Source organism: Triticum urartu, chromosome 2A (assembly GCF_056163025.1).
Source record: "Triticum urartu cultivar PI428250 chromosome 2A, HENAU_Tu73, whole genome shotgun sequence".
Classification (NCBI taxonomy): domain Eukaryota; kingdom Viridiplantae; phylum Streptophyta; class Magnoliopsida; order Poales; family Poaceae; genus Triticum; species Triticum urartu.
In genome coordinates this window covers 701,338,064-701,356,124 of record NC_141874.1, presented here as the reverse complement: position 1 = coordinate 701,356,124, position 18,061 = coordinate 701,338,064, and the positions used below count along the sequence as shown (strand labels likewise).

The 18,061-nt window shown below is 47.1% G+C and overlaps 1 protein-coding gene and 1 pseudogene across 1 annotated transcript; both read right to left on the bottom strand.

Moving 5' to 3' along the window:
- Positions 1-11,498: 11,498 nt before the first annotated feature.
- Positions 11,499-11,685, bottom strand: LOC125541989 (small nucleolar RNA U3; annotated as a pseudogene).
- Positions 11,686-13,645: 1,960 nt separating this feature from the next.
- LOC125534186 (phylloplanin) lies at positions 13,646-14,606 on the bottom strand. Its single transcript, XM_048697466.2, has 2 exons — positions 14,347-14,606; positions 13,646-14,258 (listed from the first exon to the last, which is right to left on the bottom strand). Exons 1-2 carry the CDS (start codon positions 14,513-14,515, stop codon positions 13,891-13,893), a joined length of 537 nt encoding a protein of 178 aa, XP_048553423.1. The 5' UTR covers positions 14,516-14,606; the 3' UTR covers positions 13,646-13,890.
- Between the last annotated feature and the right edge of the window lie 3,455 nt (positions 14,607-18,061).

Sequence of the window (18,061 nt, the reverse complement as noted above, 5' to 3'; positions counted from 1 at the left end):
TTGCTTGCCGATCAAATAATTGTAGCTAGCATATTATGCATTTTAAACACAAAGTAAATCTTGTAGCATTTGAGTGGAAGAGTGTACCCTTGATTAACAGAGAGAACCGGCCATGTTTTTCTGCGAACTTGAGAATGCAGATACAAAAACGTCAGTTTCGTTTGGGGGTGGGCGACGTGATGGAAGAACCCCCCACACATCGCACGCGTAGGCAGGCATGCACCCCATGTTTTGACTTGGATCGTTATGATTCCCTCGTTTCTTTTTGGATTTTTCCTCCATGCACTTATATTCCCTTGTGGGTTCAGACCAGCCAAATGCTTGCATTATTCCTCTTATTTTTCTTCTCCTAGAGAATTGCTTAACGACGGAGTGTTTATATTTAGTTAAGATGCTAGTATAGTAGCTAGCGCAGTGCAATGCGACCGAAATGCACAAGCTAGCTATGCCTTGCATGCCTACCATGGTCAACGCCATTTCTCCTCCTCCTACTACTACTACTTGTGGGCTGGAAACCGTCGTGTTCACGGGTAGCATAGACAGAGTGCGACTAACATAGATTATTAGAGCATCTCAACATACAGGGTTCTCGCAAGTTGTCATGGAGGTTGACTGTTTAGAGGTCGTAAACCGCTGACTGTCATGTCACAATTTCAGATTGTAGATTCGTAGTTGACGCCTATCTTCCATGAAATTAGGGACAAAACTCCAAGTTTCGCTTTGTTTTCGGTTAAGCACACTTCTAGGGACTTTAATGGCTCTGCGGATCTTTGCTAAACGTCTTATTTTTTTAGCAGTGTCAAATTGCTAAAGAACCCGGCATCTCCGCCGATGTTTGGTGATCGAAATTAGCCAATCCAGATTGTATATGCTCTTATGTGTTAAAAGACATACTAGAATAGTAATCTCTTCATCTCAAAATAAGTGTCATTGATTTAATACAACTTTATAGTACTGATTTTGTACTAAATCAGCGATATTTATTTTCATACAGAAAGAGTGTTAGTTAAACTAACATAATATTTTTAGGTTACTAAAATAGTGATTTAAAACTCTTATATACTATTAGTTTACAAGAGGAGTACTAATTGCGACATTTAGTGGACTTGAGAACAGCACCTACGCCCCTCGCAGAAAAGGAGAAGAGGAAGATCGATAGAGAACAGCACCATCACGGACGCGTGTCGTGACATTCTTTCGGCAATAATGCTAAGAGCATTTCCAACAGAGGCGCTATATAAACGACGCACGGTATAAAAACTGTTTTTAGCGCGCGCGGATTTGATTTGGAGTCTTCAGCAGCCGCACAAAAAAGCGCGCACGCTATAACTAATGCAGTGTGCGCATCAAAAAGGCATCGCACGCAGCATATTTAGTGTGCCCGGTCGCGCGCGCTGCAAACTCTGGGCTGCTGCAGATGGGACCGCTTGATTGAGACCGTTGGACTCGCGCGCGCAGCATATTTTGCAGCACTTGCTGGAGCAAACGTCTTCTAGCGCCTAAAAAACTACTTGCGCGCTGTAAACCCGTTTTTTGGGCGCCGCGCATTGGGCGGCTGTTGAAGATGCTCTAAACATACAAAGAATTACATGCAATTACACGTTGACTAGGATTTTTTTTCCTTTCTAACTAATCTCTTTCCCCTGATTTTCACGGGGTGGGCCCCTCCTCCTTAATCTCCAATGAAAACTTACCTGTCTGTAAAACCCCTGTAAACCTATGTATATGTAGCATTTTATTACTCATCTTTCGGATTACGCATGCAGCAGAATCCCATATGGAAGGAAGACGGTGGCCGGCCTGAGCCTAGCAAGGTGGTACACTGCATGCATGTAACACGGTGAATGCACGCACAGCTTTGGCGCGACGACGGCTCGGTTGACGTCATGCTTACGGCCGGCCGCTGGTCGATCTATAGCGACGGGGACGGCGACGGAGAGAGCGAATGCGTCAAAAGCGCGGGGCCCAGGGGGTCGCACGCGTGCCCGGAAAAAGCCAGCCGCCCACTCACTCCATCCACACGCAACACAACACAGCACAGCACACACAGATATCGACCCAATCTAGCCACACACAGACACAGGGCATGCATGCATAGCATATACTCCTAGCTCCACTCCAGTAGTCGGAGGCCGAGTCAAAAGGCGGGACGGGGACAGCATCTAGGCAGCGTACGTACGTTCGGCTCATCGCGCGGGACAGGATCCGGTGTCCCGATCCACGTCGCTGACACGTATCGGCAAAGCCTTGACCAGCGCGACACACATATGAACAATCATTTTGGCCGGGTTCGGTAGATCGGGAGGGTCAACTTCTTATTCATTTCGTCTCATTTCCCCCCTCGGCATTCAGCCTAGTGTGGCAGTTCCAGCACATGAAATAAAGAAATGATTGGGTTTGGGGAGGAAGGTCAACTTGCCATTCATTCCACTCCCTTCCCTAGCTGAGCTGAGCTAGCGTGGTATGTAGCCAGTGCACCAGTTGCAGAGATGAGTCTGCATGAGTGCTGTCAGTAATATTATTGTTATAGTAGAATATATGTTCACACAGACAGACAGAACCTCGGTCGAATCTGTTCATATCTCCTTTCCCCTGCCGCCCGATCGAGTGAGTGATTCTTCCTTTCCTTCACCAACCTACCCTGCCCTGCCCGGTGGTCGCGCGATCATGACGATCTTGCCCTCTGTGTTTTCGCCAAGGGATTGGCCATCAGCACAAGGTGGGACGGAAGATCAGCCCAATATATATTCAGCTAGTAGTAGCAAGCGTGCAACCTGTTGATTCTCGTACGCACGCACGTACGTACGTCATGGAGCACCAAAGTGTTACTGTTTGTCTTTGGTAGCAACCTCTGGCTGCATATATATCAGCCACAAGCTCGCACACATAATTTTACTCTGCGAAAAGCGCACGGCTCGATCGGCTCGTGCTCGTGCATTGCACGTAGCCACGGACACATAATTTTACCCGCGAAAAGTGTTAGATCGTCTGGTGCTCGATCGTGTGCATTGCACATAGTCATGGATAGATAGCTAGCTAGACTCGATCACTCACGATTAGGCGATTATTCAATCTTCTTCGCTTTGTTGTTGGTGGTGGATGGGCCGATCAAGTCGTAGACGGCAAGCCGCCAATGGTCTGGTGCGTGCCGTGCGACCCAGGGAACCGAACCCGCCCCCGAGCGCGACGGAGAGCCATCCCGGCCGGCCGGACGCCGTCTTCGGCTGGCTGTGCGACACACGGCGCAAGCACGGGCACGGCGGCGACGACGACAGCTATACTGCGCGCACGCGTGGCACGCCGCCGCGCGCAGAGCAGCAGCAGCATCGGCGCGCGCACCCGCTCTCTGTAACACGTGCCGCGGCCAAGACGGCGACGCTGACCCGGCCGTCGGGCGCCGGCGTCGACCGATCGCGTCGTCGGAGGGGGGGGAAAGGCAGAGGGGTTGACGTGTTGCGGGTCATGATCGAGTGCGACTTTTGAGCTGTTAGGCTCGGCGTTGACACGGCATATAGTAGTAGATCCGAATTTTTTTAGCTGTTTGGTGGGTCAAAGCGTGGTCTGACTTTGGATCGTGAAGCATACGTGCTGGCCGGGTCTACTCGGTTTCTCTCCCCGACAGCTGCCGAGACCCATGCATGGCAGACCCGACTTGTTTGGATCCTAGCGAGCGTGGGAGTTGGTTGGTCTCGTCGACCCCTCTCGTTTCCATCGCAAAACCCTAGCGTGTGCGCCTAACACACCACATGCATGCGTGGTTAGGACTTGGGATAATCCGTGACTGATCCGTCCAAGCACTGGCGGACCTCCCCACTGGGCAGGGTATGGCAGCCGACATACTTTACTTCTGGGCAAAAAAAATTATATACATATGCATCTATCGATCGATACTTGAATGAATTGCTTGACTCGTTTGACCGCACCCAGGGCTGGCCAGCCTGGCCTAATGAGCCGACGCGACGCATCCAGCTGTTGGGCACTTGGGCTAGTAACAACCGGTCGAGATCGATCCAGCGCCCACGCACACGAGACACGACGCCCAGCCGCGACGCAACCCTAAGCAGCTAGCGCAGCGGCGGCGGCTGGCCAGGTTGTGAGGACGAGGAGGGCCGTGGGCGACCAACGACGGGGCAGCCGACGGCCGGACGGCAGCGGCTGGCTGGGGGCTTAGAGGGCGGCGGCAACAAGCTCCAACGACAGCAGAAAGCGACGGCTCCAGCGGGCGACGATAGTTAAGGATTTTCCTGGTAATCTCTCAGGGTCCGAAACTCTGAACCACTCCTCTGCTCTAAACTATTTGCAGCCACTACCACTTTGTTTATACAATTATACTTTTCATTCATGCTAGTGTACGCACAAGTTTTTTGTTTTTAGATGATTATACGTACAAGCTAATAAGATGCCCAACCGGCGCAGTTCTATGACTTCTGTCCATAAGATGGAAAAGAAGGGGAAAGAACCAGCAAATGCAAAGGAAAGAGGAGGAAGAGGTATATTTATCATGTCCGCTTGGTAAAATTAAGGAAGATGTGTTACATTGAGTGATAGATCTTCAAAAGATTGCTCTTGTTAAAATTAAGAAAGATTTTCAGAAGAAGGGTAGGGCACTGCCATTGCCTGGGCCTTCTAGATGCCATTATAAGCATTATCAGTATGTTTTAGGTTATTTTCCTATTGAAACATGTCTACATTTTCATTGTATTTGGTTATTCATTTGTAGTGTGCATTGTTAGTATATATTGACTCCTTTGATTCGCATCAAAAAAAATTCTTAGTGAGACTTTGCCCCATCTTAAAAAAATTTCATGGTCCGCCTCTGCGTCCAAGGGAAAATGGTCAACCATCTCCAATGACCCAAAGAGACATGCATGTATGCATCCCATCTTGTGATTCACAGGACTAGCTAGTAGTAAGCGCCAGCGACACTGCCATTCCTAAACAAACACTCCTATGGTGCTAGTAGTTGTCTGATAACCTTAGGCCATCTCCAACGCCGACTCTTCTTCCGTATCCGTCCGGACCACAATATCTAGACCGCAAAAGTCATCCAACATAATTTTTATCGGTCCACAACGTGGTCCGGACGTATTTTCTCTCGCAAATAGAAGACAAACATGGAGGGCTTTGCGGGAATCCGGATCGCTCACACGTTTTTTCTGACCGCCCTGGCCCACCCAATCCCCTCCTCCCTTGCCTGCGCACGTTCCCGTCCGACGCCAGCTGCCCGCATTCATGCCGCTGTAGATCACGCCGCTCCACATTAAAGAAGGCTCAGGGTTGACGCGACCTACAGCGCATTGAAGCGGCGCGCCAGCCGGCCAGATCTACGACGAGCGTGCGAGCGAGGAGGCCGTGGCGGCCATGGCCGCGGCAAACCACAACTTCATCTCGGAGCTGCGTGCCATCTACGATGCCGTCCGCGCTCAAGCCGCCGCTTGCCAGGAAGCGGCCGCCGCCGAGGCGCAACACCAAACGATCGTGGAGGAGAACATCGCCAGCTGCGCCTCCTACGCGCCGCCGCCGAACTATTAGGCATCCCTGTGGGACAACGACAGCACCGACGCCACCATTTTCATCGTGGAGTTCACGTCCACCGGCGACGGACAGGTCCCAGACTCCTTCGAGGATGAGTAGACCACGGGAGGCGGCAGGGCGTGGCGTCCCACGTGGGCCGGTCCGTCTCCCGTGTTCTACTCTTCGTTGCTGCAGACCGCATCTTCATTTCACGGGTCTTACCGTCTGTGCTCATGGAGACGGCGGATGGAGGACTACACAGGCTTGGACACCGGCCGCCACCGTCGTAGGATAGGTTTAGGGGCGGGTTTTTTCTTCTAAATGTTTGAAATGTAATAAAAATCCGATGCGTTTGTATGAAATCCATCCATGTTTGCATGAATTTCACCTGATTTGTTGAAAAAGAGTTTGAAATATATGTGGCTACGGTTCGGTGGCGGCCTTCCTTATCCGTGTCCGTGGATTGGTCCTTTCTGTCCGCGGATGAATATGAGAGAAAATTTGCGTGTTGTTGTTGGAGATGCCCTTAATTAGCAAAGAGTTGTCTGACTTTGGATCGCCACTTGGTCTACTACCCAAGTTTATTCTCATGTCCACAGCTGCCGCGCCTTTTGTTTTCTTCGGAGCTAAACCGCATTTTAGTATATGCAAGTAGCCAGTGTGTGCGCCTAACACATGCAGGTTAGGACTTGGGAGTGACCCGGATATACGATCCGTGACTGACCCGTCCAAGCAAAAACGTCAACAAACCCAAAGGGTTTTCCGTGGAAAATGTGGAAAGCGTCAGCTGGGAAGAACCCATTCACATGCATGTGGATGTGGTTATAGTATATTCATCACTCGCAGGATTACTCAACACCAGGAGCACTTGCTATTTCCACAAAGAATATACCGTGCGCTTTTCAGACAGGTTCGATCCGCTGCACGCACGTTTCTTCTTCACCTAAAACCCTACTATGCACTCCGTGCACGTCATGTACACTCGCGGCCAATGGATAACCATAGGGGTACAACAAAACTATTGGACGCAGCTTATCGTTAACGGAAGCCGAACAATGAGTGAGTGCACTAAATAATACAGTGCCTTTTTCCTGTCTTGTGAATTCTCTGGCTTTAATGATGTGCCCAGTGTGAAACGAGGGCGAACTCACCATCTGGCTCATAGGGGGTCAACACCACCTTTTTTTTTTGAGAAATCTTGCCTGCTTTATTCATTCAAAGGAATTGTCATAGGTACAAGGTTCGGGTCATGTGGATAACCCAACCAAACATGTCTACCTATGTTAAGATTACAAGCGAACTTGGCAAGATTATGAGTCTCGAAATTAAATTTCCTACGCTCGAAAACAAATGAGCAAGACACAAAACTACTCATATGGTTCGTTATTTCATGAACTAAAGCTGCATTAGGGCCTCCGGTCCCTCTGTTTATGTCGTTCACCGCCTCATGGCAGTCCGAGGCCACATATATCTTCTGCTCCACAAGATCATCCGCCAAATCTAATGCTTCACGGCAAGCAAAAGTCTCCAGCAGCAGCGGGTCAGTAATGCCATAGTACACCATCGCTGATGAGCCCAGGTAGTTACCTTCATGGTCCCGACATAGCGCCGCTACTGCTCCTCCTCGCCTTGTTCTCCCAACGGCTCCGTCCACATTAATCTTCACCATCCCTCCGGGGGGTGGAATCCACCGCTTGGGCTGTTGAGCCGGGATTGATCTTGTGATTGCATGTACACTTTCAACGCGTAGATTACCCAACTCCGCGATGTAGTTGTCAATGAAAGATGCCATTTGTTGTGGGCTCTGAAAAATTGATTCATAAATTGCCTTTCTCCTTGCATACCATATAGACCAAAGTGTAATGACCATCCTTGTAAACTTATCATGATCCAAGCTCTCACTCATCTCGAACAGCCAAATCCTTGCATTGGCCTCCATGTTGTCCGACATCTGGGAGACCAACATGTCATCTGACAGTGCCCAAATGCAACGTGACATTGTACATGCAACAAGGGCACGCCGCCAAGAATCCTCACATCCGCATAGGGGGCACACGTCTTGAGCTGACATATTTCTTCGCTTCAAAACGTCCGTTGTCGGGAGGGAATGATGAGCAAGTCTCCACAGGAAAATCCTCACTTTCGATGGGACTTTCAATTTCCATAATGCACTCCACACTCTTTCATCCTTCTCAGAACAGGACATCCCGCTGCCCCCATTTTGCCACTCCTCCCGCTGTAGCTTGGTCTTTAGCAAGAATCTGTAGGCCGGGCTTACAGTAAACTGGCCCTTTCTGTCCGGGTTCCATGCCCAAAAATCCTGTATATTGCGCGTGCAAACAATATTTTTTTTTTTGAGACAACGTGCAAACAATATATAGGGGGTCAACACCACCTGGACCCCAAAACGCCGCATGCGAACAGCCCGGGTGGGCTATGACGGAAGCCCAGAGGCCCACGCAATGCGGACCCGCACCATCGTTATTTTGTTGTTAGGTACGCTGGGCCAGATGGGCCTGCCTGTGGAGCCAGTGTCTATCGCATTCGCAGCCTCCTGGGTGCACGGGTCAACTCCTGTGTGACCCCTGAACTCTCACTTTCCCTTTCTGGTTACATCGGGCGAACCTTTGCCTCCAAATTTCCCTTTGGGTCCCTGTCGAATTCCACCAGTTCCCGTGTGCCTAGTTGTTCCTTCTCATTGCTGCGACGAAAACGAAAAAAAAAATACTACGTACGTGCTAATTGCAGATCATATCAGGCTTAGACTGTCTCCACCAATGCTCGTCGGAGGTTGCACTGCATTGCACTAGCAAGTTTAACCGGACGGTTCGTCAGACTGGCTGGGGCGTTCCCGCCGTGGAGCCTTCCGACGATCGCGGCCGTGGCACCATGCATGCAACCCGTCCCTACCTGGTGTACGTACCGCATTGCCCGTCTCAAACGTCTCGACGTACTCGATGGCTCGACCATGTGCATGCATGCACTAGTAGAAAACGGAGGTTTAGCGCCGGTTCGTAAGGGTTTTTAGTGCCGGTTTCATAACTGACACTAAAGGGTGGGCACTAAAGGCTCTCCCCCTCCTTTACTACCAGTTCGGCACGAACCAGCGCTAAAGTGCCACCACGTGGCGTGAGCTCGCGCCCTGGTATGGGGGACACCAACCGGTACTAAATTTTTTTTATTTTTTTATTTTTTCTTATTTTTTAATTTTTCTGAATTATTTGATGATTTAGTATCTAATCACCTTTCTTAACTGCTCAAGTGTGGATCACTCATTCCAAATCATCTAACTTTCCGACCGGTCACCCATCCCTCTCATCTAACTTCCCGACCGGTCACCCATCCCTCTCATCTAACTTCCCGACCGGTCACCCATCCCTCTCACTACTCTAGCCCGAGCACGCTTAACTTTCGGGTTCTATTCTCCTTCGTTTCCGAGTCTGCACTTGTTGTTTTCCTAACAATAGTAAGATGTCAATCCTATTAACCCTCAGGAGTTTAGCTTGAGCATGAAGTCACACATTTCACCGTTTGAGTTTGAAACTATTATTCTAAAAAACAGTAATTATTTAGTAACGCTAATATTTCTTGAATAAGTTTGACCATAGTTTGACCAAAATTCAAAAAATTGAAATAATTATTTAGTAACACTAATATTCTTGAATAATTATGTAGTAACATTAATACTTCTTGAATAAGTAGTTTGACCAGATTTAACCAATTTTTTTTAAAAAAACTGAAATTTGACCATATCTTTTTTTCCTTTTGGAATTTGAGGATTCTAAAAAATTCCAAACAGGCCGTAGGCGGTCTCCATCGGATGCGGATTTTCGTGCTGAATTTTTTGATATATTATACGTTTTTTTGACATCGTATGCAAAAGTTATAGCCGTTTTACATTTTCCCTACACTTTTTGCAAAACATGTCCAAATTGTAGTTTTCAAATTTTCCTAACTAGTAGATGTAGTAATATAACTACCTCTCGAAGGATTTTATTTTTTAAAGTTTTTATTATTTTCTTTTGATTTTTTTAGAACTGAAATGGCGACACACGGGGGGGGGGGGGGGGGGGGGGGTAGAGTTTGAAAATTGCCCTATAGTGCCGGTTTGTACTATAGGGTTCGATCGTCGAGTGTCCCTATGCCATCTGCCATTGTGCTTAGTGAGCTGCTGCAAAACGGTCTAGCTAGCTAAGCTAACAATGGGCAATAATCCTACATCTACGTAAAGAAGGACCTACTTACTCTTACATAAACTTCTGAATTTCGCGGGGTGGGGCCCGGGCCGTTTTTTCTTCCAATCATATCATGTCAGGCTAGCTCTCACGTAGGTTTACCTAGACTATTTACGTAGATGTAGCAAAGCCCATAAGCTAACTCAAAAGGAAAGCTATCTAAGCTAACTACGTGGTTAGTGTGCTTAATTCTCTGTGCGTTTCATAGCTAGCTAGGGCACTTGTTGGAGAAAACCGTGTTTTTTTTCCAGAATAATGCAAGCTATAGCTGCGTTTACAGAAAGTCAAAGCTTAGTTTGATCCACGCATTTAATGGGGACCCATCAGTTGCCTGACAGTAGTACGTGGGATCTAGCTAACAGGTGCCGGCCGGTTGACTCTCAAGTCTTAACCAAGATCGTGTCAAAAAGGAGTAGGCACCATGTCAGACGTTGTGCTGTGCATCATCTGTGCTGCCACAGGCAACGATCGACCAAGCAACCACGGGCCAAGCCGGCAATTTCTCCCTAACCTCAACCGCGTGGGGGCTGCCATTTTTCAGTGATGCGAATGTGGAAGTCAGAGGAGCACGGGGGGTGCTCATGGATGTGCAATAATGCATGTATGGACCAACCTGCAGGCCTGGCGACCACTTGTTGACTCATGGCATGGGGATGCCATTCTATTCTTGAGAGTATTGTATACGTGGAACCATGGAGTGATTGCGCAGCACAGTGTGTGAATTATCACGCACGGTACAGGCTCGATTGTCAAAGGGCTCATAAGATCACTTCAGAAGTCTACCAGAGGTCACACACGCATGAGAAGTCTTGTTTCAGAAGTGACCGTTGCCGTGAGAAATCTCAAGGCATGGCCGGTGCCAGTGCCACCGTGCCAGAGAGGAATCATTTGGATCGACGGAGTGAGACACGGCGAGTTGGCCCGGCTGGCCGTACTGTCGCATGTGCACGGGAGCTTTTCAGAAGGAATTTTAGTGGTAGGAGATCGGAGAGGATTCATTCGATCTGGGAAAGATGTGCGCCTGGGCCAGCGCCGATCGATGCATGAGAAGCTTTGCAGCGAGACATATGGCTCAATCAGCTCAAGCCCCATGAGCTTCTGGCCCCGCCTCGGCGAGGGTCACCGGCCGCGTCTCGCTCCAAAAAGGGGCCCTTTGGCCGGGCCATGTGGCAACATGAGCGAGCGATCTCAGTTCGTTTCGTGTGTTGGATGAAGCCCCCAGGTTGATATTGATAGCAGCAACTTGGATTCCCTCGGAAGAAAGGTTAGCAAATTGGATGCTCAGCACCACCGTACCATGTGCAGAGCTCACGATCGTGCAGCCGATGGCGCTGCAAGTACGCATTGCTACTGTCAATGTGCATCAGCTGCTACTTTGCACCGGTGTGTGCAGATTGTTGCAAAAATGGTAAGGGCATGTATAATGGTGGCATATGGATACATATGCCCCATGATAAAAAGTAATTTGAAGCATCTACATTTATTTTTTCTCCCCAATGCAAGCTACTATTAGTTGGCCTTATTAATAAATAGAAAATAAATACTTTAGTACACATGCATCTATACTTTTCATTCCAAACTTTTCGGCTTTCGTCACCGGACCACACTTTTTCTCTTCAAGCACCTGCCTTCTGGAGAGGATTCCGCTTCCCTATCCGAACCTACTTTACGTCATATCCGATCCTACATCGTACATGCCTAAAGAACAACAAAAAAGGGGAACAAAAAAGGGGAGGGGGAGAGAGACTTGTCAGGCAACCTATGAGCCTCCCTGCGTCAGGCTAGGCTGAACAGGAACGATCATCTACAGCCATAGATTAGCAGCTGATCCTAGCCGTTAATCACGCTCTGGCACACAGTGTTCTGCTTGCCTCCTTATTAGTCAAGGATGCAACGGTACGATCCTATAGAACAGATCCTGTTCAAGTAAGGTCGTGGATCAGTGCAGTGGAAGTTCCCTTTTAAGCTGGTTCTGCTGCTTGTAAGCAGCCGAGGTGGTACTAAAACCGAAATTGCTTCACTTATGGATGATGCTTACGGAAACTGTCGTACGGACAGATGTGCCAGCGCCTAATTCATCCCTCCCCCTGAATTTCGAGGATGGGGCCCTCCTCATTTCAATCTGATGATTTCATTTCAGTCCGTAAGTTTAAATGCGTTGAAAGTTGCCTGTAAGTGTAGCATCTCTCTACTAAAACACCTCTGTTCCCTGCATAATGCCCGGGCGTTTAGCGTGTGATGGAGCGGCCCAGTATGCTACGTGGTCTGGAATCTGGCCCGTTATGGTACTAGGTAAGGAGGAACGAGATTGCTCTTTGGGCCTCGGCCTACCTTTTTCTTTCCTTTCCTAGGACATAAATTATACCGATGTTGCATGCTGCAATAGTGACGTGGAAATGTGGAATGCCATGATCAAATCAATGTCTTTTTTCGCAAAAAAAATCAATGTCTTTTTTTAAAATAGTTTGAATTACTTACCACATGTGTCACATGGTAGGATCGAATCAATGTCGACTCACACAAAAAGATGGTGACCAGTCTTCTTAGTTTCTACTACCTCCATTCCAAAATATATTTTAGAACAGAGGTAGTAAGAGATACACCAACTTGTTTTCAACATCAGTTAGCAAGACACAAATGGAACCCGGCCTCCTGAGATTGTATGGGAAAAAAGAAGACATAAAAGATGGTTGAAGCCCAAATTAGAGAATGTTTCTAATGGCAAGTGAAAAGAAGAAAGGAACCAGTACCGGCAAAAACACAAATTGATCACAAAATTGTCCAAATTTAAGCAGAGCTTAATTTTTACCTAACAAGCATAAGTGGATGAATAAAAAATCAACTAGACACTAATTTGCTTTGTTGGTTGTATAGTTTTGCTTAAATTATGAACATATTATTTTATCTGGGTGAAAACTCATATATCCATGGCATAGTATTTTATATACTCTCCCTTGATTTGGAGCATCCTGGTGTGTCGGGGCCTCTAGGGACATTAAGGGGTCCACCTGTAAGTGTGTGTTGTTGGCTAAGTGTTTTGGGTTTCGCATTTTCCTTTTCCTTTTTAATTTTTATATTTTTCAATTCATGAGAATTTACAAAAATTCATGAACATTTAAATAATCTTTAAATATTTTTAAAATCCATGATTTTTTAAACAATCATGAACTATTATCTGCATATATTTTGAAAGTTCACAAACAATTTTAAATTAGAGATTTTTTTAGTTTGAGAAACTTTTTAAAATTCATAAATATTTTTTGAAAATGTTTCTAAAGTCAGAATCATATTTTAGCATTCATTGTTTTCTTAATCCATATATGTTTAAAATTTGTGAACATTTTTTGATTTAATGAACCTTTCAAGTAAAAAATGTAGCCTTTTTTTCCTAAGTAGCAGCGTCGCGAGTGGGAAAAAACCTAAACGAGCGAGCGGTGTAGGGAGCTGAGCTCAACGAGCAAGAGCTTCATGGGACGGCCCGAACGTTATCGAACCAATTCTACGATTTCATCATAGAATATGAGCTCACACAGTCACCATTTGCTTACACCAAGACCGATGCCTGTAAAGACACCATAAATCATGCACCGAACAACTTCATTTTCCTCTTAGAACAAATAGTGTCTCCAACAGCAGTCTCGCACGGTATACAAAAACTGCAACATGTAACATAATTAAAACCCAATCCAACATAGATAAAAGCCAAACAAAACAATCAACCCAAAAAATCTACTGGATAAAAAAGAGTTAATCGCATGAGTGAAGAATGGTGCCGCAAAGCAAGGGTGAGCCTCTAGTAATACAAAAATTATCGTGTTAGACACAACTTTGCACGGGTACCACTGTGAAGTGAGCCAATCACAATGTCAAAAAAAAAACAAGTAATTCATCACATATAGAATCACAGACGTAGCTTTACTTTTCACAAACAAATATTGATCACATGATACACACTCAGAGTACTACTATTAGGCGATATGCTTACTTATGTGCTTCTTAGAAGCGGTAATACAAACCACATGAGTAGATTTTACATAATAAAGCGGGGACAGTTGACCGTTGGGTACATTGATAGATTGGCACGTGTTTATTTATTTAGGTCCGTCGTGTCTTTTGTTCGACACGCCGGTAGTAGAAGCATCTAGACGACGGAGAAGGGCAATGGGATAATATTAAGGATGCCGCCAAGGAGGCCGCCCACGATCTGGCCGATGAGGCCAATTAGGCCGCCAAGCCCCCCGAGGCCGCCGCTACCGCTGCCACTGCCATTGCCACTGCCAGTGTCAATACCCAGGAGCTGAACTGGTGCAGTCAGCGTCCCAGTGACGCTGGCTAGGGACGCGTTGCAGGTGGCCAGCGGGGTGACCACCACCACCTTGCACTGGTTGCCGAGCAGAGGGGCGAGCAGCGATGATGTGGCCGGGCCCATGTTCATGGTGTACGTTCCGCTGCGGTCCGCCGTCGCGCTGGCCATCACATCACGGCCGCACACCATCTGCACGGCGGCATCTGTCCACAGCAAAGAAGCAAAGCAAACGTAAGACGGTTGATGAATATAATTGCTTAGGTGGCTATGGAGGCCGGCAGAGGTCCTTACTCGGGAACGGCGGAACCGCAGCCACGTTGATGGAGTTCCCGGCGCTGCATGGCACCACGCCGGAGATCATTGCCAGTGGAGGCTGCTTGCCCGCCGCCTCCGCACCGTGCGGTGCCAGGCTGACGGCGAGGACCAGGAGGGCGGCGAGAAGAAGGCTCTTGGTTGCCATTGGCTTGGATCCGCTCGATCTCTCTGGACTCTGGTGTTGTTGTATGTGTGAGAGGATGTTGTGATGTGCAGAGTGTGGTGGCTTATGCTGCTGCTTGGATCCCCCTTTTATAGGCTTGCGAGGAGGCCAAGTTGCCGCTGTTTAATACGACTAGCGGACTAGGTAGCTGGTTTCATTGAATCACTGTGCCGCGCATGCTTGCAGTGTAGTAGCTGGGCACGCTGCCGTCCGCGTCGGGCATAGGAAGGATCCAAAGCTTGGCCCAAACGCATGCTCCAAAGCAGCAGCAAAAATCTCGATCTGTTCACGGGCCAGCGCATGCATGCATGCAAGCTATAGATTTTCGATCGCAAAAGCTACGAGGGCGTGGGCACGCCGGCCTTGTTATTGGCAAATGATGAATCGAGCCTGATTATTTGGATCAACCAACGGATACCACGCAAAATAAATTATGTATTAATAATTCTTGTAGTTTTGCTTACTTTTTTAACTGAGAAAAGTTTAAAAGGGAAAATAAACACGTACTTTTGAAAATTAAAGAATAAAAATCAGTAGTTGGGTGTATAATTGGATAAAAATATAATCTTTTTTCTAAAATCACGCTGGACATTATCCAAAATACATGTTGTCAATTTATTTTAAATAGTTTTGTATTTTAAAAATATAGTGAGGATACACAATAACTGTCTTTGCTTGTGGCCTGAATGAAGATGCTGTTGGAAATATGCCCTAGAGGCAATAATAAAATGATTATTATATTTCCTTGTTCATGATAATTGTCTATTATTCATGTTATAATTGTATTATCCGGAAATCGTAATAATGTGTGAATACATAGACCACAATGTGTCCCTAGTGAGCCTCTAGTTGACTAGCTCGTTGATCAACAGATAGTCATGGTTTCCTGGCTATGGACATGGGGATGTCATTGATAACGGGATCACATCATTAGGAGAATGATGTGATGGACAAGACCCAAACCTAAGCATAGCACAAAGATCGTGTAGTTCGTTTGTTGTAGCTTTTCTGAATGTCAAGTATCATTTCCTTAGACCATGAGATTGTGCAACTCCCGGATACCGTATGAGTGCCTTGGGTGTGCCAAACGTCACAACGTAACTGGGTGACTATAAAGGTACATTACAGGTATCTCCGAAAGTGTCTGTTGGGTTGGCACGAATCGAGACTGGGATTTGTCACTCCGTATGACGGAGAGGTATCTCTGGGCCCACTCGGTAATGCATCATCATAATGAGCTCAATGTGATCAAGTGGTTGATCACGGGATCATGCATTACGGTACGAGTAAAGTGACTTGCCGGTAACGAGACTGAACAAGGTATTGGGATACCGACGATCGAGTCTCGGGCAAGTAACGTACCGATTGACAAAGGGAATTGAATACGGGATTGATTAAGTCATCGACATCGTGGTTCATCCGATGAGATCATCGAGGAGCATGTGGGAGCCAACATGGGTATCCAGATCCCGCTGTTGGTTATTGACCGGAGAGTCGTCTCGGTCATGTCTGCTTGTCTCCCAAACCCGTAGGGTCTACACACTTAAGGTTCGGTGACGCCAGGGTTGTAGAGATATGAGTATGCAGTAATCCGAAAGTTGTATGGAGTCCCGGATGAGATCCTGGACGTCACGAGGAGTTCCGGAATGGTCCGTAGGTGAAGAATTATATATAGGAAGTATAGTTTCGGCCATCGGGAAAGATTCGGGGTCACCGGTATTGTATCGGGACCACCGGATGGGTCCCGGGGGTCCACCAGGTGGGGCCACCCATCCCAGAGGGCCCCATGGGCTGAAGTGGGGAGGGGAACCAGCCCATAGTGGGCTGGTGCGCCCCCCCTTGGGCCCCCCTGCGCCTAGGGTTGGAAACCCTAGGGTGGGGGGCGCCTCCACTTGCCTTGGGGGGCACTCCACCCTCCTTTGCCGCCGCCCCCTTGGGAGATCCCATCTCCAGGGCCGGCGCCCCCCTAGGAGGCCTATATAAAGGAGGGGGGAGGGAGGGCATCCGCACCCCAAGCCTTGGCGCCTCCCTCTCCCCTGCTACACCTCTCCCTCTCGCAGAAGCTCGGCGAAGCCCTGCTGCGATCACTGCTGCATCCACCACCACACCGTCGTGCTGCTGGATCTTCATCAACCTCTCCTTCCCCCTTGCTGGATCAAGAAGGAGGAGACGTCATCCGCTCCGTACGTGTGTTGAACGCGGAGGTGCCATCCGTTCGGCACTTGGTCATCGGTAATTTGGATCACGGCGAGTACGACTCCATCATCCCCGTTCTCTGAACGCTTCCGCTCATGATCTACAAGGGTATGTAGATGCACTCCTCTCTCCCTCGTTGCTAGATGACTCCATAGATTGATCTTGATGATGCGTAGAAAATTTTAAAATTCTGCTATGTTCCCCAACAGATGCATTATTTTTTCTACATTTTTTTGTTAAATCCACATTATTTTTTAAGTTCGTGTTTAGCTCTTCAAGGCACAAAAAAATGAAAGTAGAATACAGATTTAAAATACACTATAACTGAATTTTTTATATGAAAAAGAAAATAAAAATACAAACTTGGTAGATATAAAATAGAACGATAATAAGATAAGCATCAGGAAAATTGTTGAAGACTTTAAAAAAAGTATGCCACACTAACTGGTTGGCTTAACTACATGTCCTGTTGATGGCATCAAACGAAAATTTGATTTATGTAGCCTTTAGATCATTGATTTATAGGTAGAATTGGCCGGATTGGTGGTTGGCTGTCCACATTTGTAGAAGGAGTAGCGCGAGATGTAGGTAGGACCATATTGAAGTGTATTCTCGTATTTAAGGACCATAGTGGAGCACTCTCCGAGTTCGAGGACCATTGTATTACATGCCGGAGAGTACAAGGACTGTAGGTGTAATTATCTCTAAATTTAGTTATACCCAAATTACTTTGGTTTACAAATACTCAAAAGACCTTCTATATTTTTTTTTGGTTTTTATCATTTATGCCACTGGTTATGTCACACTACTCAGTTTTGCCATTATGAATTTCAACTGCTCAAAAAGGCCATTGCTTCATTAGGCGCATGCTCAAAAATGCCACTAGACACCATTACTAGCAGCTCTAATCTCGTTTGCCATGTTATAGTGACCAAAATACTTATGGACCAACATGTTAGCTCTCCCTCTATCTCACTCCAATAAAGTGTGGGTCCCACTTGATCCCAACACCATTCTTATTTTCCTCTAAAATTATTCACTTGCTTACTCCTGACAAGTGGGGCCCACACTTATCATTTTGAGAAAGAGAGAACTGGCATGTGGGTCTAGGGGTATTTTTTGACATATAACATGATCAATGGGTTTGACCTGATAATAACGATGTCTAATGGCATTTCTGAGCAAACATCTAATGGAACGATGGCATGTTTGAGATATCTAATGGCATTTTTGAGCAAGCATCTCATAAAATGATGGCATTTTTGAGCAGTTGTAATTTCTAATGGCAAAACTGAGTAGTGGGACACTACTAGTGGCATAAATGATAAAACC

Coding starts and splice junctions, on each gene's coding strand:
- LOC125534186 (XM_048697466.2), bottom strand. CDS start 14,515: ATGGCAACCAAGAGCCTTCTTCTCGCCGCCCTCCTGGTCCTCGCCGTC. Junction 14,259..14,346: donor TGCGGTTCCGCCGTTCCCGA/GTAAGGACCTCT, acceptor TGCTGTGGACAG/ATGCCGCCGTGCAGATGGTG.